Genomic DNA, 24,459 nt, shown 5'->3' with positions numbered 1-24,459 from the left:
AATGAACAAAGTCAATGCTCAGTGGCGAAAGCAGAGGATTTCTCTGACTGATTTGCTGCCACCCTATGGTAGATGCTTGTGTGGATTTACAGGCCTAACAAACTGCTTACACTGTAGCAATACCCTGCTTAAAAAACAGCATAGACCAGCATTCATTTCAATCTGGTCCATGCTGGTCAGTGCTGTTCTGATGCTGGTCAAGTTGGTCGGACCAGCATGGTCTAGCTGGTCAAGCTGGTCTTAGCTGGGCAAGCATATGCTGGTCTATGCTGTTTGTTTTTTTACAGCAGGTATTGTGACAATGTTTTTGAAATCAGATAGATACTTTTAAACTATATTATTGTTAGGCTTGAGCCTACTGAAAAGGAAGCCTCAATTAATGGATTCAGAAAAGACAAACCAATCTATAGTGTCGCAATGCAGGATATAATTACAGTAAAAAAGCCATAATTTTGGTGAATAATTAATGGTGGCTATAACCGAACTGAGTACCTTTTGGTTGCTGTCAATAACATCACTTTGCCCACAATAAAGCAGGATACATTCGTGAAGGAACCAGTTCATTGAGAAGACGTTTTATGACAACCGTTTGACACCTCCTCATACTGGAAGGCTCCTAATGTTGTTGCACTGTTGTTGATGTCATGTGGAAGTGCAATACTTCATTAATTGCATGCAAGTTGAAGTCTTCAATTTGAACTAATTTGACCTGTGTTTAAGGGAGAAACACTACCTCACTCTCCAACCAAGGTGCATGAATTGAGGAGCAAACTGAAGTGAAGCAGAACTAACTCTTGGAAGACAGTGGAAATGGATAAAGGTAGGGCTTTACAGAAAGAGAAAATACATTTTAGAGTTGCCTCCTATGGGCTCAGGGACCAATCACAGAGGGGGAAAAAAACACACAAAAACTAATGTGATTGGTTCAATTACAGAAACCCGAACAAATATTTTTGACAGACTGACCGTGGTTACATGTATTTTGCTAAATTTATTCATGTAAATTGCATTAACGTTTCCAATGAGGATGTGGACATATGAAAGCACTATGACATTGAACTATGTGATTACCTGCTAACTAACGGGATTATACTGTACTAGCTGTACATTACAGTACTGTAAATATTTGTTGGGCGGTGATTAGGTCCAATGAGAGGTGTCCTCTGCATCACTTCTGTCCAATCTACCGCGATATGTCTGAGTCGTAGGTGGGTGCAACATGGTTGCTAGGGGTGTTGGAACCGGAAACGGACAAAAGCGTCCCTGGACGCTCCATCAGCGGGTTCTGTTTTGATATGTTGTTGTTTTGCTAGCAGACCCAGTGAAACCATTCTACTCATTTGTACGGGAAAATGTCGATAATAATCGCGCTTGACTGATCTTTCCCTTACTGGGATAGGAGAGTAACTTGTAGTTAGGTAGGTAAATCGTACGTTTTTTGTACAAATTGAAGTTTCTAGCTAATGTGCCAATGTTAGCTAGCTACTGTAACGTTTTCCTCTGCGATGTGGCGCCACCCGCATTGGTCTGTCACTGGAAACCTACGGTTAACGTTACTGTAGCTACTACCTATGAAACCATGTCAACAACATTATGGGAGTTATTATTCTAATTTAATGGCCAACTAATGTAGCTAACTCGTTAACTAAAGTAGCTAAAGCCGCTAAACATTTTCAAAAACGAACTAGTTAACTAACGTTAATTAACTATTTCGTTTTTGAAAATGTTTCCTCTTTTAACCGTGGTTGAGGATTGATCATTGGCTAGCTAGCTAGCCAACTAGCTAAGTGGATAGTTTGCATGACCTAATAGTATAGATGTATATGACTGTACACAGAGGTCCCATATGGGGTTTGTTTTGTAGTGATGCATGCGCTACTGAAAATACAATAGAACATAGTTACGATTTTCAAATGGCATCTACGACATGACTATTTTCCCCTCTAAGTAACCATGACAGCAGCTGCTGCTCTGCAGATTGGAGACCAGCTGATCCTGGAAGAAGACTACGATGAGAACTATATCCCCTCTGAACAAGGTAGAGCAGAAGGATACAGAAGTGGCAGTATGGCTCCCTTTCTAGTTGACAGATCAGTAGACCGACTGTAAGCTACATTGCTGAAACAACTACACGAGCATGGTGCAAAGTGTTGTGGTGGGCATCAAACATATAGGCACATCTCAAAACCAGGCAATGCTCTGCTTTACATAGATAAGCCACATATGACACATTCACTAACTTATTTTGGTTGTGTGAGAAGTCATGTAATGTTATCTGGAGATTTTCCTCACTGCTTCTTCCCCTCCCCTGTCAGAGATCCACGAGTACGCCCGAGAGATTGGCATTGATCCCAATCGGGAGCCCGAGCTCCTATGGCTGGCCAGAGAGGGCATTGTTGCCCCACTGCCTCCCGAATGGAAACCCTGGTAAGCAGGCAGGCAGGCATCTGCCACTGTACCAGAGATGGAGTCTGAACTTGGTGGCGTCGGTCAGTAACATCCAATCAAGTGAATTTGAAACCCGAACACAAATATTCTCACCTGTGTATGGATGGTCAAAATATTTGTAGATGGGGGATGCTTTTTGTGCTACCCCAACATTGACTTCCATAAATGCATGTTTTTTAAAATTGCAATAAAACAGTACTTTACATTGAATTTTTAACAGTACTTTTTTGATAGTGATTCATTAACCACAAATTACTACTGACTGGTCACATTGTCACCCTTCTCTTGCATGGATCAGTTTTGTCTCGGTCGTGGTCTCGATTCACAATCTTTTTTTACTGTGATCTGAGTTTGAAGACGCCTGACATTGACTCCATCTCTGGCCCCAAGTAGTGTGTCAACACTGGTAGACTTCCCAGTATTCCCAGACACCATATGTCCACTGGTCTCTTCTCCCTTCTCTGAGTTCTGAGGTGCTGAAGTGACTCTCCCCCCTCTCGCAGTCAAGACGTGACGGGGGACGTGTACTACTTCAACTTCTCCTCGGGCCAGTCCACCTGGGACCACCCGTGTGACGAGCAATACCGCAGCCTGGTAAATCAGGAGCGAGAACGAGCCGGCACCCAGCCTCATGGGCCCCCCATCACCGCCGCTAAAAAGGAGAAGAAAAAGAAAAAAGACAAGAAGGAGAAAAAGAAGAAGGCAAAAGACCAAGAGCTCCTGAAGCCAACAGGAGTGAGTGGGCGTTTGTTATGTTCTGAAATACACCAAGCGCATGAAGTGACTCACAGATGTCTCGGAACACTGCAGTGCTGTTGTGTGTAGATGTATTGGTCTGGAAATAGCTTCCACTCTAAATAATGTCAAAGAAGCACGGCTATTCCACTTAGTCACTGAGGCGTAGCAGAAAATAGAGAGGAAACAAAGTACAAAGATGAGGCGTTTAGAGTGGCTTGGCTGAACCAATACATTTTTATTTTGTATTGTCTTGGTCATCAACACAACAGTCACATACTTATGCTTGGTTGCTTCATGCCCCCAGTTGCTAAGTGATACAGTTATACCGATATAGGGATTATGGTAGTGATTATAGAGTTATAAGTCATTGTCCTAAGTCATTTTTCATTTCCTATGTGTATCCTTTCTTAGCAGTCTGTAAACAAAGGGGAAAGGTCTGTATTGAAGGAGAGCCAGACAGAAACACCCCTGAGAACAGTGAAAGGTTCCCTGGTAGGGGGTTCAAACTGACATGGGGGGTTAGCACCATACAATGAGGAATGAGACAGGGCAGTGGTGTTTGGCCTAGGGCCCACTGATGAAACACAGAGTCAAGCTGATGCAGTTAGTCATGGTAGTATCGAGGCGGGAGCAGAGGGCTTTGTCACTGAGGAGGTGGTGGAATGGAGGGAGGCAGCAGAAGCGGGCAGGGAGAGCAGTAGTGATTTCAGCGACAAGGTGGTCTGTTTAGAAGTGGAGGTAGAGGAAGGAAAGGCTATTGAACCCCAAATGCCTTCATATGGTCATTCTACACCTGGGGCAGTGATGACGGAAACATATGAGGGAAGAGAAGGCCAAGCAGAAGGGAAAGATCATCCTAGGAGTTCACTTACTTGATGCTAGGGACTGTGAGCAGGGTCTCGTCCCCTGCCTGGCCCCTCTCTGACCTCTTTCCTGGCCCCATGTCCCCCTACCTACCTCTCAGCCGAGAGACGGGATGGGAGAGAGCATGGCTGATCCAGCAGGGCAGTAAAGGGATTCTGCAGGTACGACCACAGATTACAGACAGGAAATGGTAAGACAGCCTCAGAGCGTAAAGGAACTGTTGTAATTATAGGAGAAGGATTGGTAGAAGCAGGTGAACGATAGGAGCCGTATACCAAATTTGATTGAGTTTCGATAAGATCCTTGAATATCATGATGGTTACGATTAACCTGAACCCTCTCTACACAACATATTTGTTCACGTGTGTCTCTCTCTGTCTCTCAGCCATTAAGCTTGACCCTCGGGCCACTGCAGGCCCCGTTGGGGAGCCTGGGGAGCCTTGCTCCTCTACGGGGTCTTGATGGCCCGGCCTTGAGGGGGTCCCTGAGCACCTCTGGAGGGCTGGAGCCCCTGAAGGCTCCCCTTGGGGTAAGAGTTTTCACCTTGATGATAAAGGATGATAGTTCATTACCTTATGTACTGTATTACCCTTATTCTTATGGTGTGCTGTTGAAAGTCTCTAACCTTTTATCTCTCGCTCTCTGTCTCTCCTCCTTCCTTCCCTCCCCTAAGGGTCCTCTCTCAAGCCTCGGGTCCAGTCTGCTGGGAGGGCGACAGGAGGAGCGTGTGGCTTTCTCTCCGCCTGGGTTTGAGGATGACGAGGATAACATCTCAGAGGATGAGCAGTCGGTATGACTTTCAACTGGCAAAGTGCATACCTATCCTTTCTGGGCACCGTGAAACAGAATATTTGGAGAATAGAAGTGTGTAATTTGTGGAGCATAAGTTTGATGTATGACAGTGATGCTGTTTGCAGAGTCGTCGTGGCTCGGCCAGACTGTTACAGAACCTGCACCTGGACTTGGATGCGTTGGGAGGAGGGCTGCAGTATGAGGTACACTACCGTTTTCACAATGCACAACAACACCATGTCTATTTTATGGCATAGCCCCTTTAGGACTTTTCACCTACTTTCAACTCTGTCAGTGTATGATACCAGTGCAGATAAGCACAGTCCCATGTCATTATTACATTAGAAAACCTCTCTGTATAATGGATTTGGGCTCAGTCGTGTGTGTTGTGTGGCTAACAGGACAGCGAGGCCAGTGGAGTGGCCCCACCAGAGGGGAAGACAGAAGCAGAGCTACGAGACTTGGCCCTGTCTGGAGAGCACAGCCCTGAGTCCCCCTCTCAGCAGGTAACTCACACTACTGATGTGGCTAAATCTATTACTTCTCTCACTGTCTCTTTTCTCTCTTTTCATCCCACTGTCGATCCTGTGGTGTATGTTAGTTTTAGGACTTTCTAGTAGTTTAGACCATACAGTGCATTCGGAAAGTGTTCAGACCCCTTGACTTTTTCCACATTTTGTTACATTACAACCTTCTTTAAACATGTATGAAACATTTTTTTCCCTCATCAATCTATTATACACAATGACAAAGTTAAAACATTTTTTATTTTTAAAATTGTATTTTAAAATTCTTTGCAAATGTATACATTTTATATAACACAAATACCTTATTTACATAAGTATTCAGACCCTTTGCTATGAGATTCAATTGAGCTCAGGTGCATCCTGTTTCCATCGATCATCCTTGAGATGTTTCTACAAATTGATTGGAGTCCACCTGTGGTAAATTCAATTGATTGGGCATGATTTGGAAAGGCACACACCTGTCTGTATAAGATTTCCATTTTTTTAAATATAAATTTGCTAACATTTCTAAAAACCTGATTTTGCTTTGTCATTATGGGGTATTGTGTGTAGATTGATGAGATAAAAAAACGATGTAATCAATTTTAGAATAAGGCTGTAACGTATCAAAATGTGGAAAAGGTCAAGGGGTCTGAATACTTTCAGAATGCACTGTATACTTAGATATATTGAACAAACCCATGACTATGTTATCAGGTCTATCTGAAGAGAGATCACAAGATGCAGACCTAGATAGAACTGCTCTTGTTTACTAGATTGCCTTTAACCAAAACCAACACTTTGAGGGATGGAAAGTGTAAGCTATCATTGGGAAAATGTGTAGGCCTATTTATTCATTCAGACATAATATCTTTGTCATTTATCAACTCTCATAAGTGTGTGTGTGTGACTTTAAACATGTGTTTTGGGTTCTTGTCTGTCTATCTCTTCCTGGTCGTGTAGCTGCTGTGTCAGTGGGAGCTGTGCTATGGTCACGGCTGCCACTGTTTCTTTCTGTTGGTCCTCTTGTCCTCATACTGTCACTGTTATTGCTTTGCCATCTGAGTCTTTCATTTGATCACCCTTTATGTTGGTCTTATAGGTCTTTCTGTGTGTGTGTTTCTGTGTGTGTCACACTTCTCTGTGTTGTTTGTTGTTGACGTGACTGTTCTCTTTCGATGAGCTCTACCTATGGAATGCGTGAGTGGTTTGCATGCTGCTCGGGTCCCTGTGTCTTCTCCTTGTCACATTATCCCCAACCCCTCCTTTCTTTATTTTTGTGTTTGTGTCTATGCACGTCTTCCCTCTCTTTCTCTCTGGTGGCCACCATCATCCCCTTCCACCCAAGGACTCCCTTCGTGGACGCCACCTCCTCTCCACCCCACCACGCGGAGGCAGCAGGGACCGCAGTAGTGCTGCTGGGGTCTGCCCCCCTACCCCAGACCCCCAGCCTGCTAAAACTAGAGACAGTGGAGAGGAGGAAGACGATTATGAGGATGGGTGGGGAGAGGACAGAGAGAGTGTGGCTGAGGAGGGAGGAGGTAAAGAGGAGAACCAGAGAGAAGTAGGGCAAGCGAGTGAGAAGAAGAGAGGAGAGGAGGGGGAGGGCAAGGACGTTGAGGCCGAGGTCAGTGAGGAGGTAGAGTGTGAAGGAAAGTTGGAGGAGGGAGAGGAGGAAAGTGATGAGGTCATAAAGAGGTGTGTAAAAAGTGAGGATGGGGAGGAAGAGGAGACTGGTGACATAGTTGAGGAAAATGTCAATACAAATGAGGGTGAAGGAGGAAGTGATGAAATGATGGAGAGATATCTTGGAGAGCAAGGAGAGAGTGATGAGATAGTAGAGTGGTGTGTTACAAATGAAAAACTAAAGGTGGGTCATGACAAACAGGTGGAGGACTGCAATGAGCTAGTTGAGAGCCGTGTTAAAAGTGAAGAGAAACCAAAAGCAGAAGAGAGTGATGAGAGAGACACTAAAAGTGAGGAAGCAGGAGAGGAAAAAGAGGGGGAACAGGAGGAAGAGAGTGATCAGGTAGTAGAGAGATATATGAAAGCGGTGGAGGGAGGAGATTTAGAGGAAAGTGAGATAGTGGGCGAGAGATATTTCAAAAGGAAGCATGTGGAAAGGAAGGAAGAGACTGTTAGAGACAGTATAGAGGAGGAAGATGAGGCAAAGGGAGATGAGGATAGTGAGGAAGTGGTTGAGAGGTGGTTGAAAGAGGAGGCCGAGGAGGGCGAGGGGGAGGTGGTGGAGAGGTGTGAGGAAGAGGTGGAAGATGAGGGTAAAGAGGAGACTGGGGAGTGTGAGAGTGAGGTGGTGGAGAGGTGTGTGAAAAGTGAGGAAGAGGTGGAAGATGAGGGTAAAGAGGAGGGTGAGAGTGAGGTGGTGGAGAGGTGTGTGAAAAGTGAGGAAGAGGTAGAAGATGAGGAGGCTGGGGAGGGTGAGAGTGAGGTGGTGGAGAGGTGTGTGAAAAGTGTTGAAGAGGAAGGTAAAGAGGAGGGAGAGAGTGAAGTGTTGGAGAGGTCTGTGAAAAGTGAGGAAGTGGAAGAGGAGGTCGGCGAAGAGGAGGCTGATGAGGAAGAGAGTGAAGTGGTGGAGAGATGTGAGGAAGGGGAGGAGGGTAAAGATGAACCTGAGGAGCTGGAGAGTGAGGTGGTGAGGGAGAGGTGTGTAAAAAGTGAGGAAGGGGAGGAAAATGACAAAGTCTTCGCGAGATGCTCGCTGAGTGAAAAACAGGCTAGGGAAGGAGAGGAGAGCAGGGAGGTGGAGGGGTGCTTCAAAAGAGAACGAAAAGAAATGGAAGGAGACAGACTTGAAGAAAACAGTGATGAGGTGGTGGAAAACTGCATTCAGACCGTGCAAGCCTCACCGAAACCCAAAACATCCGCAAGCTCAGAGGAAGTAATCGAGAGACTCGAACAACAAACGGTCCAAGCTAAGTCCCTGGGGAAGAAGAAGAAGTTAGCAGACCTTAAACAAAGTGACAACATGGAGGTGTATGTGGGGAAGAAGAAGAATGTGCCCAAACAAAGCCCTCTACCAGCAGAGGTAGGGGTTTGGTGTGCTTTGACCATGTCGTGGCCCCTGCCCTATGTGCTCCCCCTCTGCATGCACCTCCGCCCCTCTCAGCCAAAGGAGACACCATTCCACTCCCTGAGGGGCTGTGTTGGCTCAAGTCCCAACCCTGGTGAATCCAGCCCCACATGATCTCCCTCTCACATCACATTGGTGTCTTTGGTAATATTTGTATATGCAGTCAGCTCTGAGGACTGGATTGGAACATTCTGGTCCCCTTGTTGCCAGTTTTGCCTCCATCCCTCCTCTAGAGCTGAGCACTGCAGCCCCATCCTATCAACCAGCCCCCTAGGTGGCCCCATACTCTCAGACAGCCCCATCCTCTCAGGCAGCTCCCTAGGCGGCCCCATCCTTTCAGACAGCCCCATCCTCTCAGGCAGCTCCCTAGGCTGCCAAACCCTCTCAGACAGCCCCATCCTCTCAGGCAGCTCCCTAGGCGGCCCCACCCTCTCAGACAGCCCCATCCTCTCAGGCAGCCCCCTAGGCGGCCCCACCCTCTCAGACAGCCCCATCCTCTCAGACAGCCCCCTAGGCGGCCCCACCCTCTCAGACAGCCCCCTAGGCGGCCCCACCCTCTCAGACAGCCCCCTAGGCGGCCCCACCCTCTCAGACAGCCCCCTAGGCGGCCCCATCCTCTCAGACAGCCCCCTAGCGTTCTCTCAGACAGCCCCCTAGGCGGCCCCAACCTCTCAGACAGCCCGCAAGGCAGCCCTATCCGCTTAGACAGCCCCCAAGGCAGCCCCATCCTCTCAGACAGCCCCCTAGGCAGCCCCATCCTCTCAGCCAGCCCGCTAGGCAGCCCCATCTTCTCAGCCAGGCCCCTAGGCAGCCCCATTCTTTCAGACAATCCCAAAGGCAGCCACATCCTCCCAGACAGCCCCCAAGGCAGCCCCATCCTCTTAGCCAGCCCCCTACGCAGCCCCATTCTCTCAGACATTCCCCAAGGCAGGCCCATCCTCTCAGCCAGCCCCCAAGGCAGGCCCATCCTCTCAGCCAGCCCCCAAGGCAGGCCCATCCTCTCAGCCAGCCCCCAAGGCAGCCCCATCCTCTTATACAGCCCCCAAGGCAGCCGGTCCTCTCAGTCCAAACTTGCAGTGCTGTAGCCTGTGTTTCTCTGTCTCTACTGCCTGCTTGACCAGCCCTGTGCTTGTGTGGTAGAGTCTCACTATTTGCCTCTTGTCTGCCCAAGCTTTGCTGATCAAGCCATGGGATGGCTGCTCTGTGCTGTTGACTAGTCTATTGTCCCTTTTCTGCTGTACTTGCTTTGCCCTACTACGAGAGCCTTCATAATTGCTGTGTGCTGCTGAGAATGGCAGTATTCATCCACGTTTTCTATCTGTGTCGTGAGTGCATGCGTGTGTGTGTGTGTACGGTGTTTGAGGTGACACGGTCGCACTATGCTTCACGTCAGTGACTGAGTGTGTTTACATCAGCAGTCGGAGGCCAGCGAGCACATGGAGGTGGCATCCTCCTCCACCGAGGACCTCAAGGTACTTTGTTATGGATTGAGATCATGTCCCAGTAGATAGGCCTGTATAATAAAGGCTTTATAATGTAACATTTAAGCATTTAAACATTCAAGGGGTGTGTTGAGTAAAGGCAAACAGTGTTGTGTTCCACTTTCCCTTTAGTCTGGTTTTGGCTCCAGGTTGTCAGAGAAAGTCCTGGACCTGAAGGATCTCTCCCCTGCTGTTAGTCCACTCCTGCAGGTACCACACTCTCTCCATCTTTTCCTCACCTTTCTTTTTCTCCCTCGCTCGCCCCTCTTCACCTCCTTCCTCCTCAGCTACACTCTCTCCTCAGTCACAGTGGTTCCTCTGGCTGTAGAGTCTGTAGGCACTGTTTGTACCGTTGTTTTATTTTGAGAGTGAACACGCACATCATGCCATGTAGAGTTATGTTAGCCTTTGCTATTCACCTAAAAAAAAAAAGTCTGTATTTTCCCCAGGACAAAGTGGGGATAGTGAAAGTCAGTGCGGAGGAGGAGAAGGAACGGAGGAAGAGGGCAGAAGCTGCAGAGAGGTTGGCAGACAAGCCTTTCTGATAAATGCCCATATTTCAGTGAAATGTCCTCTCTGAACTCAAACACACGTTGTGATACAAGCATATTGTCAGTGTCATTGTGGTCTGTTTCTCACAAAGATCTGCAAGTCTAGAGCTGAGCCAAATCATTTATCCTCTTACTCTTCCTCTCTTTCCCCTCCTTCCCTCTTCCTCTCTCTCCCCTCCTTCCCTCTTCTCTCTCTCTCTCTCCCCTTTTTTTCTTTCTCTCTCTTTCCCCTCCTTCCCTCTTCCTCTCTCTCTCCCCTCTTTCGCTCTTCCTCTCTCGCTTCCTCCCTCCCCCGCTCTCTCTCTCTCACCCTCTCTCTCCCCTCTTTCCCTTTTCTCCACTCTCTTTCTTCCCTCCTTCCCTTCTCCCAAACTCTACAGGCGTCTCCGTGGTGCAGGCAGGGAGGATCCAGTGATGGAGGACAGGCCCCCCAGCCAGCCCAGTGAATCCCAGCAGACCACAGGGTCCTCCCACTGTGAGCCGGAACCCCGGCCGCGGGCCGAGGGGGTCAGCACCAGCGCCAGCCTAGGGGTGCCGGGGGTCCAGCGGCCTGACACCTCCAGAGGCCGCCTGGTTAGGAGCCCCAACGCCCACTACAAAGAGGAAGCCCCCAGACAGGGGGAGGACAGCAGATGGGCCCAGGAGGAGGAGAGGGAGAAGGAGAGGAGGGAGACTGAGAGGAAGATAGAGGAGGAGAAGGAGTGTGCGCTGCGGGAGAGGCAGGAGAAGGGGCGCCTCATTCAGGAGGAGCTGAGCCGGGAGGAGGAGGAGGAGGAACGGAGGCTGAAGGAGGAGAGCAAGGAGAGGGTCAGGTAGGCATTCAGGCAGCAGGCCACAGAGTGGTCAACCTCCCTCTACACTTATGTCCACTGTTATAGTAGTATTTGTGAGCTGTGATGTGTGAGTATGTGACTCAGTGTTGATGCTTATGGCTGTGTGACAGTGCTGGTTATCTCACCCGCTGCTGTGTGTGTGTTCTGGTCCTGACCGGTCTTCCAGGAGCCTGAGGGAGAGGCTCCAGAGTAAGGGGAGGGAAGAGGAGAGCAGGCTGAGTGTGGAGTCTGAAAGCAGGCTACTGGAGCTGAGGGAGATGGCCCGGAAGGAGAGAGAGAACCAGCAACGCAACATCAGGTGACTCATCTCTCTCTACTATTCATCCATCTGCTTAAGCACACACACACACACACACACACACACACACACACACACACACACACACACATTCATATGACAGCAATCTCCCTGGAGTGCTCCACTGACCGTTAGATCACATGCTCAGCGACCCCAGCCGTATTAATATGACACTGCTTCACATAACTATTCTGTGCTTAGGCGATACTGTTCTTTCTACACATACAGTAGGTATAGAAATACCGCTCGGTCACTGCAAAAAAAAACAGGACAAAAAAGATTTGCGCTAAAAATGATTGTGTGTGTGTATGTGTGCTTGCTACGATTGTGTGTGTTGTTGTTTTCATCAGGGAGGAGGGCGAGGCGATGCTGAGAGAGCTGCGTGCCACCCTGGAGGCGGAGCGAGAGAGGATAGAGTCCCAGAGGAGGCGGGACCTGGAGCGACTGAGGGAGGAGTCAGAGGAGAAGCTTCATGCGGAGAAGCGGAGACTGCTTGGGGAGCGGGAGGAGCAACTCAGCTCCCTCAAACAGGAGGTGAGGGGGGGGGGGTAGGAGAGGAGCTGGGAGAGTGGGAGGGGGAGATATAGGAGAGGGGCCTTCCAATACACACGTGCACTCAAAATAACTGAAATTGTTTGGGTTTTTGTGAGGGAAATACATGCAGTGAGTCTAGGATAGGGTGTTGTCACACAGGTGATGGTTGAAGACAGTGTGTTGTTGTGTTCCTTAGGGGAGAAGCAGTGCCAGTGAGAGGTGGAGGGAGTTGAAGAGCCCTCGTAGCCCAGAGCAGCATCTAGCAGAGTACCAAAGAGAGGTGATAGAACACACACACACACACACACACACACACACTACTTCCCACCTTTGATACACAAAACCATAGCCCTCATCTCCCTGACTGCAGATACATATATTACCAGTATGTCAGTCTCAACCCTCTAGAGCATTGTGACATTATGAATCCCTCCCACTGACTGTGACTTGGTCCAGTTGGGAGACGTGCTCCAGGAAGTGAGGGAGGAAGTGCAGCGTGACCATGCCAGGAAGCTGGGGCAGCTCAAAGACGACCACCACCGAGAACTCAGCTCTATCAGAGAGAGTCATCTGGACCAGGTGAGAGACAGTTCAAAGGTCACCGCTTCTCGTAACCTACCTGCTGCTACTGTCATTGTTGCTTTGGCTGTTGCCTCTGCACTGTTGTCCCTACATGTAATGCTGCGGTTAAATATCGTGGAAATGATCTATTTGTGTGTCTCTCTGTGTGTGCTTCTGTCCTCCAGGAGGCTGTCCAAAAGGAACAGTTGCTGTGTGTCCTGCAGGAGGAGAGGGATCGCCTGCTGGCCGCACACAGCGCCCAGCTGGAGAGACTCCATACACAGCTAGACTCCCAGCTCTGCAAGACCCGCCAGACGCACACACGCAAGGTGAGGACAGAGAGAGAGACACACACACACACACATGTATCATCTCTAAACACCTGTCATCCCTCAGGAGGCAGAGATTCAGGAGCTGGGGGACAGGATGGAGCTGAGGGCCAGGGAACTGAAGAGCCAGGAGACAACACTGAAGACCCAGGTAATCAGTCACTGTTGTGCTGATATGTGTCTGCGTGAATATCTGGAACGCTTAGGGATGGCCTCGGCTTGGGAAAGGAATGAACTGTATGTGTGTGGTTGGCCGCTGTTGATTAAAGGACATATCCGCTTGCCAATGTTCAGGCAGCGAATTTGAAGAAGAGGAGGCAGCAGCTTGGGGATGAAGAGGATGAGATAGACAGAGGAATCGAGGTGAGGATTCACCACCACCACCACCTCAGTCTTCATCGTGCTGTAGATGTTAAGCCTGTGATGTTTTCAGGCTCTGCCTGGAGTCATGCAGGAGAGAGATGGACTGAGAGAGGATCTGGAGCGGGTGGAAGGAGAGAGGGACAGGGCGAGGCAGGAGGCGGAGAGGGGGCGGGAGGAGAGGACCAACGCGAGAGAGGAGTTGGAGAGAATGAGGGAGGAGAGGGACAAAGCGAGAGAGGAGAGCAGGAAGATGAAGGAGGAGCGGGACCGGCTGGAGAGCAAGGTGGAGCTGCTGCAGGATCGCTGTGATCGGCTGGGCCGCAGAGTCAGGTACACACACACACACCAGTTGAGGCTGCTGGTGGGAGGAGTACGGCTCATAATAATGGCCGGAATCGAGTGAATGCAATGGTATCAAACACACGGTTTTCAGACATTATTATTATCCCCTCAGCAGCCTCCACTGAAACGCACACACACACCTGGCCCGTTAGTTGGGGTCAACCTCCGTTCACACTGTTTCATTGTCACCTTGCAGCTGACCCACTAAGTCTTCCAGACTTAGTGGGAGACTTCAATTCTAGCTTGCCAGACTATTGAGCTCTTTCTCGCGCGGTACTTTCTCAGGGACAAACACATGATTCTATTGCAGTGATCTAGAGCAGAGTGAGATCAAGAGGCCTTCTACTAGACTGGACAGAACAGAGGAGGAGAGGAAGAAGGAGAAGGATTGTGAGGCAGCGCCCTCTGCTGGACGGGAGAAAGTGCTGCATGTGGAACACCTGAAAGAACCTCTCTCCCCCATCTCCAGAGACAGCGAGAGCAGCTTGGACGAGTATGTGTATGTGTTTTTGAGAGAGAGCATGTGTGTGTATGTGTATGTGTGTGTGTGTGTGTGTGGGGGGGAGGGAGCATGCATGCATGCATGTTGCACCTTTCTATCCTGACTAACTTCTATATATGTGTGTGTGTGGGGGGGGGGGGGGGGGGAGCATGCATGCATATTGCACCTTTCTATCCTGACAAATTTGTATGTGTTTGTGTTTCTCTCTTCCTGTCCTTCTCCCAGCTTGCATCAGTACATCTCCTCTGAGGGCCTGTCCCTGCAGAAGGCCCGGCGCTTCCTGGAGAGGGAGAGTGGTCGTCTGAGTGAGAGACAGGCAGCGCTGCAGGCAGCGCAGGCCCAGTCCAGCTCCTCTCAGTACCCCAACACCACCAGCCACGCCCAGGCCACACAGGAGATGTACAGGAACCTGCAGCAGGTACGTGTAAGTGTGACTCCCTTCCTTATCCCTTATGGACTCCTACACCCTGCCCTATGTTGGAACATTCATGAAGTGAGAGAGTATGCTTGACCTCCGTGTGTAACGGTCCCTGGGTCGTCTCTCGCTCTCTTTCCCTCCCTCTCTCTGTCGCTCTCTTTCGTTTCCACTTCTCTTCCTCAGGAGGCCAGTGACGTGGAGGAGTTGAGGGTGACTGTGCAGAGGGGGAACTCGCTGTTACGCAGGAAGGAGGAGAGACTGCAACAGCTAGAGAGCTCCGTAGCTGAAGAGGTGCCTTAGTAGTACAGCATAACACGTTTATATACCACATATCATGCCCCCTGTACACCACCTGTATTACATACCATGCCCATAACGTTATACATACTTCAATAGATTGCTAATAAACAACACACTATACAATGAGGGGACAAAACATTAAGAACACCTGCTCTTTCCATGACACAGACTGGTCAGGTGAGTCCAGGTGAAAGCTATGATCCTTTGTTGATGTCACCTGTTAAGTCCACTTTAATCAGTGTAGATGAAGCCTTGAGGGATGGAGTATGTGGGCCATTCAGGGGTGAATGGGCAAGACTAAAGATTTAAGAAGGATTTCTCAAGAAAGCCTTGAGACACTGTATCTCAGTACAAGAGACAGTCTCTGGATCCAGGCTGTATCACATCTGGCTGTGATTGGGAGTCCCATTGGCCCATTCAGGTTTGGGGTAGGCCATCATTGGAATTTGCAAGAGTTAAATAAAGGTTGAATAAAAAAAGATTTAAGGTATCAAGAATGGGGTATGGTGCATCCCTGTGGAACGCTTTCGACATTAGGACAAAAGGTGTTCCTAGGAAGGTGTTTTGTACACATACATATTTTGTATGCATTTTTCCATGGCGTTTTGGTCATTTAGCAGACAGTCCTATCCAGAGCGACTTACAGTCAGTGTGTTCAACTTAAGGTAGCTAGCTAAGCCAATCGTTGTAAGTAAAACGTTCCTCAATGATTTAGCTGATAACTGCTTTATTGATGTTAAGAGTAGACAAGTGTTCGTGTTAGAAAGTACAGTTTTTTTGTTTTTTCTCTCTCTTGCTTTCCCTTGCCCAGGTCTCCCATCATCACTACTATGATGACCAGGGCAGACTGGCTGCTGATAGGAAGGTGACCTTTGATGTGACTGAATCGGATATGAGCAGCGTCAGCAACGGCCATGATGGCCCAGGTGAGAGAGACACACATACGGGAATATCCATTCCTTACACCCTCATAACAGGCCTGTACTCCTCCCTGCCGTGTTTATTTATACTCTGTCTCTCCCCCTTCATCGTTTCTCCTTTTTCCCCTTTCATCCTCTCCTTCCTTCCTCTCTTTCACCCTCTCCTTTCTTCCTCTCTTTCACCCTCTCCTTTCTTCCTCTTTCACCCTCTCCTTTCTTCCTCTTTCACCCTCTCCTTCCTTCCTCTCTTTCACCCTCTCCTTTCTTCCTCTCTTTCACCCTCTCCTTTCTTCCTCTCTTTCACCCTCTCCTTCCTTCCTCTCTTTCACCCTCTCCTTCCTTCCTCTCTTTCACCCTCTCCTTCCTTCCTCTCTTTCACCCTCTCCTTTCTTCCTCTCTTTCACCCTCTCCTTCCTTCCTCTCTTTCAACCTCTCCTTCCTTCCTCTCTTTCACCCTCTCCTTCCTTCCTCTCTTTCACCCTCTCCTTCCTTCCTCTATCTCTCCTCTCCAGGTGGGGAGCCCACAGTGCCAGCTAAGGTGCAGCACTTAGCCGAGTCGCTCCAGCACATCTCTGGCCAGCTCAACACAGTCCTGGGGGCCCTGGGCTCCCTGACCCAACGCCAGACCCCTTACCAGCCTCTCCCCCTACCTCTGCCCCTCTCCCAACCCCCCCCACCTCAATGCCTCTTTCACAGCTCTCCATGCCTCTGTCTGGGCCCTCCTGGGCGTGGGCCCCTCACAGCACCTCCACCCCACTACGGGATTCTGAGGACCTGCTCAATAGCCGCTGGGCCAAGCTCTTCCCTGGTACATCTCAACCAAAGAGATCCAATATCATATATGTTATAATAAATATGCGTTGTATTTAGTTCTGTGGACTGTAGAACTCCCCGTTCAGGGTTGTCTGTGTACTTTCAGGTCGGTGGAGTTGTTGGTTTAATTAACGAGAGTACACTTCTCTTTGTCCCTTCTATAGGGGCTCCTATTGAGTCCATAGCCACCAGTTCCTTGAGGACCAATGCACTTTATTCAGGGTACAGTCCTGCAAGGTAAATATGAAAATAACAAACATGAAAATGATGGAAACGCCTCTTTAAAAAAGCCATCTAGACTGTCACTCATCCCTTTCACAGTAGTCTTATCTTGTTGAAGAAAGGTACTACAGAAATGTGTGTTTGTTAGTGAGCAGGCTCGTAGTCTGTCCTTCATGCAGCCTAAGGCAGTGGAGATGGATGGCCAGAGGCTTCAGGGCCTGATCGACGGCAACAAGAGATGGCTGGAGACACGCAGGAAAGACCCCAGTGTGTATCCTTCTATAAACATGCTCACACACGCCACATAGCACAACTTATAATGGAGCTTGGTTCAATCTTGTACATTTCCTTAACAGGCTTTCATCAGACCTCTGTTCACGCGTTATCGGACCCCCCCAACTATGAGTGGACTGGTCCAGTTGAGCCTGGATGACAACAACCAGATTAAAGTGTACCATTACTAAAGGGGAGGGAGAAGTTACATAAAGAGCAAGGATCAACACAAGCAGATAAAGCTGTATTCTTACTGAAAAAGGGCTAAGGACAGGGGTGTGTTTTTAAAAATGCACTTTTAATGCAGGGATCCCTCTAGCTCTGGTCCAGGGCGCTACTAGAGGAACCGCCCTCGACTGTGTGGACCAAAGGAACGCCCTGGACCAGAGCTTGGATTCCCCTGCAACCACATTTCCATATCAGATTACTGTAAGAAACATTTTTTAAGACATCTGACCTCCAGTGTACTCCTCGTTTAACTGTGATTGTGTGACAGAAGAGAGGACACTAGGGCGGTTTCAGTGGTCTCTGTCATTTCATTCCATTGGCATGCAAGGTTGAATAGCTTGGGAGTATGGCGACAGTAGCCCCGTAGTCAACAAATCAGTTTGTTTGTCTCGAGCTATTTAAATGTTTCAAAAACAGAATGCATAGTTGTTACATATTCAATAGGTGCTTCACTTTATTAGGAGAGATACCGTTGATATCTTACATTTATAAGCCTCATAACTGATGTGAGGTGATAAGTGACTAAAGATCATTGTCATGGTATCAGGTTGTAATTGTGCTGTATGAGAAGTTCAAGCCATACCATAATAACCGCTACAAGGGCAGGACAACTTGTAAAGCATTCAGTCTGTATGAAATTCTGGTAAGAGAGACCCTCTTCCAGTGTGTTTACTGTGCAGATGTGTGGAATTTTTACAGTATTTTTATAAATATTTTAATAAATGTAAAGTGGTGTATATTCATAATGTCCATGTCAAGTTCATTATTTTTCATGCAACAGCTTTTCAATATTTCATTTGTCTGCATTAAAGTAATCACCAGGGTTGTATTCATTGGGAAACCCAACGGAAAGTATTAACTTTTGCAACGAAAATTTGAATTTCTTGGACAAGTTCAGGTAGTCTTTCCCCGATTGTCAATTCTCTTCCATTTGGTGCCTAATGAACACAGCCCATGTTTGGATTTCCTTTTCATCCTGCTTGTCAGTAACTTAAAATACAAAACCTAGAGACAGATTATACTAATGAATACACCTTTATCATTGTGGACAAACTTTATTCAGTAACTGTTCCATCACATAGTCCCAAGTTTTCTTATACTACAGTGCAAAATATATTTTCCTCACCAGCTAAGGACGTAGTTAGTAATTACAATACAATCAATGATCTCTCAGGAACAGATCCATCCGGCGTACAGTATCCGACTGAGCCTTAGAAATAAATACAGACCACATGATTAGAACATTAAAGGCCACCGACAGACTGGACATGAGGTGTGTTCTCACTCCCACACAGGCACACAGACTATACATGTTTAAATGCATTGATGGAGTTGCAAGTCAGTAATGATGCAATATAAAATAAATTACATTCGTACTGTTAACATTATCCGCAATAAGAAAACACGATGACCACAGTAATATCGGATGGCAGGAAGGAGAAATGTCAGCATGTCTTGGTGAACCAGACTCATTGATTGGCACGCCACGTGTTCATACAGATTCCAACTTGGGGGAGGGCGCACCAACCTTCCCCAACTCTTTGATTGGCTGAGAGATGCCCAGCCCGCCTGCAGTCAGGGAGACAAAGCCATTGGGTGTGTCAGTTGCCACCGTGTCACTATTGGCCAGCGCCAGAGAGTTGCTTTCTCAGAAGACGAAAATCTTATCTCTCTGGACGTTGTTCAAGTCATCGTCCATGGTGAGGAGAACCTGGCAGAGAAAGCAGAGGAGTCAGTCACTATCTGGGTATGGTTGGGTCAGGAATGGGAGGTCTTCATCAATGCTCAGCAATAACCATGTCCATGGTGTGAAATCTGTGTGTTCCCCTCCATTTTATAATACAGTCGTGGCAAAAAGTTTTGAGAATGACACATTAATTATCACAAAGTCTGCTGCCTCAGTGTCTTTAGATGTTGTCAGATGTTACTATGGAATACTGAAGTATAATTACAAGCATTTCATAAGTGTCAAAGGCTTTTATTGACAATTACATGAAGTTGGTGCAAAGAGTCTATATTTGCAATGTTGACCCTTCTTTTTCAAGAATATGCTGTCAATCAACTTCTGGGCCACACGCTGTCAATCAACTTCTGGGCCACATCCTGACTGATGGCAGCCAATTCTTGCATAATCAATGCTTGGAGTTTGTCAGCATTTGTGGGTTTTTGTTTGTCCACCCACCTCTTGAGGATTGAGGTCTCAATGGGATCCCAAGTTCTCAATGGGATTAAGGTCTGGGGAGTTTCCTGGCCTTGGACCCAAAATATTGATGTTTTGTTCCCCGAGCCACTTAGTTATCATTTTGCCTTATGGCAAGGTGCTCCATCATGCTGGAAAAGGCATTGTTTGTCACCAAACTGTTCCTGGATGGTTGGGAGAAGTTGCTCTCGGAGGATGTGTTGGGTACCATTCTTTATTCATGGCCGTGTTCTTAGGCAAAATTGTGAGTGAGCCCACTCCCTTGGCTGAGAAGCAACCCCACACATGAATGGTCTCAGGATGCTTTGTTGGCATGACACAGGACTGATGGTAGCGCTCACCTTGTCTTCTCCGATGCCCCAAACAATCGGAAAGGGGATTCAGAGAAAATGACTTTAACCCAGTCCTCAGCAGTCCAATCCCTGTACCTTTTGCAGAATATCAGTCTGTCCCGATGTTTTTCCTGGAGAGAAGTTGCTGCCCTTCTTGACACCAGGCCATCCTCCAAAAGTCTTCGGCTCACTGTGCGTGCAGATGCACTCACACCTGCCTGCTGCCATTCCTGATCAAGCTCTGTACTAGTGGTGCCCCGATCCCGCAGCTGAATCAACTTTAGGAGACGGTCCTGGCGCTTGCTAGACTTTCTTGAGCGCCCTGAAGCCTTCTTCACAACAATTGAACCGCTTTCCTTGAAGTTCTTGATGAGCCGATAAATGGTTGATTTAGGTGCAATCTTACTGGCAGCAATATCCTTGCCTGTGAATCCCTTTTTGTGCAAAGCAATGATGACGGCACGTGTTTCCTTGCAGATAACCATGGTTGACAGAGGAAGAACAATGATTCCAAGCAGCACCCTCCTTTTGAAGCGTCCAGTCTGTTATTTGAACTCAATCAGCATGACAGAGTGATCTCCAGCCTTGTCCTCATCAACACTCACACCTGTGTTAACCAGAAAATCACTGACATGATGTCAGCTGGTCCTTTTGTGGCAGGGCTGAAAGGCAGTGGAAATGTTTTTTGGGGATTCAGTTCATTTGCATGGCAAAGAGGGTCTTTGCAATTAGACCAATGACCAATTAATTCAATTACAAAATAATTTGATCAATCTTCATAACATTCTGGAGTATATGCAAATTGCCATCATACAAACTGATGCAGCAGACTTTGTGAAAATTAATATTTGTGTAATTCTCAAAACCTTTGACCACGACTGTACTATGAAATGAGTGTCGCATGGCCCTCCCCAGAGGCGTGCACGCACGCACACACCAAACACACACTCACCAGGAAGGAACCAAACATGGCAATGGAAGACAGGAAGTGCCAGATGTCGTGGTCGTCAAAGAAGGAGAGCACGATGCAATCACGGTTGTGTTCCCGGGACTCGGCGGGGGTTTTCTATGGTGGGAGAGAGGGGACAAAGCCGTTAGTGCCACAGTGAAAGGTGAATGTTGGGGTTATGTGACCATGACGTGATGTGTAAACGTGTGATGTTTTCAAGTGTGGTACTACAGATACCATGACCCCCATAAGACAGGGCTTCCCAAACCTCTCCTCAGGGACCCCCAGAACACTCACAATTGTGTTGTACACCTGAACTAGCATACCGGATTCAACTTACCTACACAGACAAGTGTTTGATTAATCAGGTGTGCTAGCTCTGGAACCGTTTGAATACATGGAATGGCTGGGGGCCCCCGAAGAGGGGTGTGTAAGGCTGACGTGTGGTGGAAGCCACTGATCTGTAAGGCTGTGCTGACCTGCCAGGTACTGAGGCCCTGGAAGAAGAAGAAGAGAGCGAAGCCCCACACCACGGCTGTGAAGAGGATACACACCATGGCCATGCACTGGATCCTCTCACCGCTACGGAGCTACACACACATTCACAGAAACACAACATCATCTGTGATTGTACACCCGGAACATGTTCTACGTTGTTTCATGTGTCCGATGTGCACTTTCCATATACACACAATACTGCTAGAATATGGCAACAGGTCAAACAAAGCACATTTAAGTAGAATGTTTCAATTTAGAATGTCTGTCGCTAAGAGCCAGAGTCATTGATTTAAAAATCATTTTTTCATTCCCATGGTGAGTCTAAAACCATACAAATACATTGACATTTTATCACAATTGAATAGAGCATGTTTCGAACTGAGAATGTTTGGTTGTTAGGTGCAAATGTTGATTTGGAACTCAGTTTGTGGCAACAACCTCATTGACTAGAAGTGTGACTTGCTTTCGAAAGATTGATCCATTTCTCAATAATGAGCGACTACATCCAGCGATTTGTCCAGGCTGTACCATGGATGGAATCATGGACCGCACAGCAGTAGGTGGGCAGCCTGGGTCTGTGGGAGATCAAGCAGTACTGGACAAAACCAGCTCAGCCACAAGGCTATGCTCGTTGAGCACAGCCAGCACCTGCCTGCGCAGGAGCAAAGCCGTCTGGTCGACTTGTACAGGGAGGTGAGGCGCTGTCTTCTCTTTTACAGAGTGACAGTGACAGAGACCCTGAACATCATACACCATGAGAGGACTAAGGCGTTGGCAAGGTGAGGAGTGACGAGCAGTGGCTCTTTTGACGATGAGGAGATGGAGGAAACTGGAAGCTATTCTAAGGGTGTTATAGGAGCTGCAGAGATGAACTTATTGTCTGCCTCAATCACACTGACAGATCTTTATTTTGTAGTAGCAGAAGTTAGTTAAGATTTATTATCATTATTTTTTTAAACCCTTATCCTACAATGTCTTAAAACAATTCCATATGCTAGCTTAGACCCCATATACTAGCTTAGACACCCCCCCACACACACACACACACACCTTCATGATGATGTAGAAGGCAAAGTAGAGTAGCAAGTTGCAGATGGCGATGGCCAGCAGGTAAGAGGCAAAGTCATTGGGTGTCTTTAGTAGCCCATAGGCAGCCCTGGACAGACAGAACACAACAACACAATGTATGTCGGTGATGAGTTGTCGACTCTACTCAAGTCTCCACCCATGGTTGTGGGTGTGTAATGACTGTTCTACAGAGCAAATGGATACCTTGCCTCATCAGGCTGAGTGAATTGCAATAAATCACATTGACAGAAAGGGACATACATGAATCACTTAAAGTAGCTGTGAAAGACCTTTGATGAAGAACATGGCATGATGAGGTCAAACAATGTACAGATCTGATATCTTAATTTGACCCCGTTTCTCACAGCAGGAAAATAAAAATCATTCAGCAACAGGAAATGTGAATTATTACGCCGATTATAATTCATGGACATTTTTGTAGGGGTTGATACATTTTTTTGCTCGGGCAAATCAAGTCTGGCATTTTAAATCGGAAATTGGGACAGAAGCCTTTTTAAACCCTAATACACTAGAATTAGCATTTCATGCTGCGCAGGAAAATTCTCTGCGACAACAGAGTGATCAAATGAAGATACCAGATCTGTACCTTGCAAACCTGACCGAAAACAAAATGTGTCACATATAAAGAACACTGCAGTAAAGGCAGTCCAGTCGGAATAAGATAGTGAGTGAATGAAGGAAATACTCACAGAGACCAGTTCACTATGTTTCCCATCACCAGCAGAACCATTCGGTCCTAACACAGTGTGAGAGAAGAGAGAGAAACGTTTACTTGTGGATTTGGGAATCTTTCGTAACATTAGTCTCCATACAGTGTGTGTATGTACAGTATACCAATGACATATATATATATATATATATGAATGGGACAAAGCCATCGATCACGCGACACCATTCATTCCTATGTGAAGACTCAATAGTGTATTGAAGCCAAATTAAGTCGGTTAAGATGGCATCTCATGGAGACATAAGATACGCAGTTTGAGCTACTCCAGGAAGTGACGTTGCAGCCTAGCCCAGTGCTGCCCCCCCCCCCCTCTCTCTCATTGAGTAACTCAAGTTGAAGGCCAACCGGGCTACTGAAGGCTGCAATTAGAAACTAAATTAAACTTCTTCAGTGTGGGATTGAAAAATAAATTGGTTCAAGGACATACTGCACATCTGGTTTGTTAGAAGCAATTATTGGTAGATTGGAAAAATGGCAATCATCGTGGTCATTCACCATAATGGGGGGTTCAGGTTTTATGCAAACAATGCCTGCAGTATCGCGGTCGGCCTTGAACTTCTGTGTCTTTAATGAGAGGGGGCAGTAGTTCCCCCCCTGATGTATACTCACAATATACATGGGACCACTGCACTGGCGGATACAGTCGGTGTAGATCACATACACAATCCTGCGCAGGATGCCAGAATCTGAAACACAAACAAATAGAATAGACGGACACCTGTCCATAGCCCTGTAACTTTTAGCTCTGTAGCCCCTACTCCTAGGTTCCTGTCTTCGGGGTCATTTTTCCTAGCCACCGTGCTTCTGCCTCTGCATTGCTTGCTCTATGTGGTTTTGGGCTGGGTAAAGTAAGTAAAGCACTTGGTGACAATTGCTAATGTAAAAAAGGGCTTTTAAAAATAACAAATAGATACATGCGATTGATTGACTCCTTACCCAGTCTCCAGCGACCCATGTAGTAGAGCTGGGTGCTGAGCAGCATGGTGGCCAGGATGTGGAGGACAGAGAAGACGATCCAGAACACCATGTTGCCCTTCCCGAACACCTGGACACAACACACACAGGTAGACACACCTCCATCATCAGGATACATCAGGAATTTGACACTTGCTGAATGATGATTCTGTAGGTTCTGTATGTCAAGTCTACAGTTCAAATCAAAGTGTATTTGTCACGTGCGCCGAATACAACAGGTGTAGTAGACCTTACAGTGAACTGCTTACTTACAGGCTCTGACCAACAGTGCAATTTTTAAGT

The 24,459-nt window shown here is 47.5% G+C and overlaps 2 protein-coding genes across 4 annotated transcripts in view; one reads left to right on the top strand and one right to left on the bottom strand.

Moving 5' to 3' along the window:
• The first annotated feature begins 1,213 nt into the window (after nt 1-1,213).
• Nucleotides 1,214-18,153, top strand: LOC115141248 (centrosomal protein of 164 kDa-like). Its single transcript, XM_065000242.1, is given in 30 exon segments — nt 1,214-1,418; nt 1,949-2,038; nt 2,316-2,427; nt 2,952-3,183; nt 4,436-4,579; nt 4,724-4,840; nt 4,968-5,045; nt 5,244-5,348; nt 6,697-8,394; nt 9,855-9,911; nt 10,053-10,130; nt 10,370-10,443; nt 10,852-11,283; nt 11,471-11,602; nt 11,953-12,136; nt 12,333-12,416; nt 12,593-12,715; nt 12,883-13,026; nt 13,094-13,177; nt 13,321-13,389; nt 13,460-13,719; nt 14,042-14,224; nt 14,459-14,657; nt 14,835-14,942; nt 15,763-15,877; nt 16,384-16,539; nt 16,542-16,679; nt 16,849-16,921; nt 17,055-17,177; nt 17,274-18,153. Coding segments are annotated over 29 exon segments (5,484 nt in total). The 5' UTR covers nt 1,214-1,418; nt 1,949-1,953; the 3' UTR covers nt 17,371-18,153.
• A 289-nt stretch (nt 18,154-18,442) lies between these two features.
• Nucleotides 18,443-24,459, bottom strand: part of LOC115141620 (SID1 transmembrane family member 2-like) — a 28,434-nt gene continuing 22,417 nt past the window's right edge. For all 3 annotated transcript variants that reach the window (XM_029680658.2, XM_029680657.2, XM_065000243.1), the window contains 7 exons: nt 24,139-24,247; nt 23,812-23,888; nt 23,165-23,211; nt 22,437-22,542; nt 21,368-21,478; nt 20,892-21,005; nt 18,443-19,118 (listed from right to left, as the gene is read on the bottom strand). In XM_029680658.2, coding sequence (XP_029536518.1) covers nt 19,056-19,118; nt 20,892-21,005; nt 21,368-21,478; nt 22,437-22,542; nt 23,165-23,211; nt 23,812-23,888; nt 24,139-24,247 — 627 coding nt within the window. In that variant the 3' untranslated portion in view covers nt 18,443-19,055. The remainder of the gene's footprint in view (nt 19,119-20,891; nt 21,006-21,367; nt 21,479-22,436; nt 22,543-23,164; nt 23,212-23,811; nt 23,889-24,138; nt 24,248-24,459) is intronic.

Source organism: Oncorhynchus nerka, linkage group LG14 (genome assembly GCF_034236695.1).
Source record: "Oncorhynchus nerka isolate Pitt River linkage group LG14, Oner_Uvic_2.0, whole genome shotgun sequence".
Taxonomy (NCBI): Eukaryota; Metazoa; Chordata; class Actinopteri; order Salmoniformes; family Salmonidae; genus Oncorhynchus; species Oncorhynchus nerka.
Note: the sequence above shows the minus strand (reverse complement) of the source record. Positions and strands in the feature narration are given on the sequence as shown.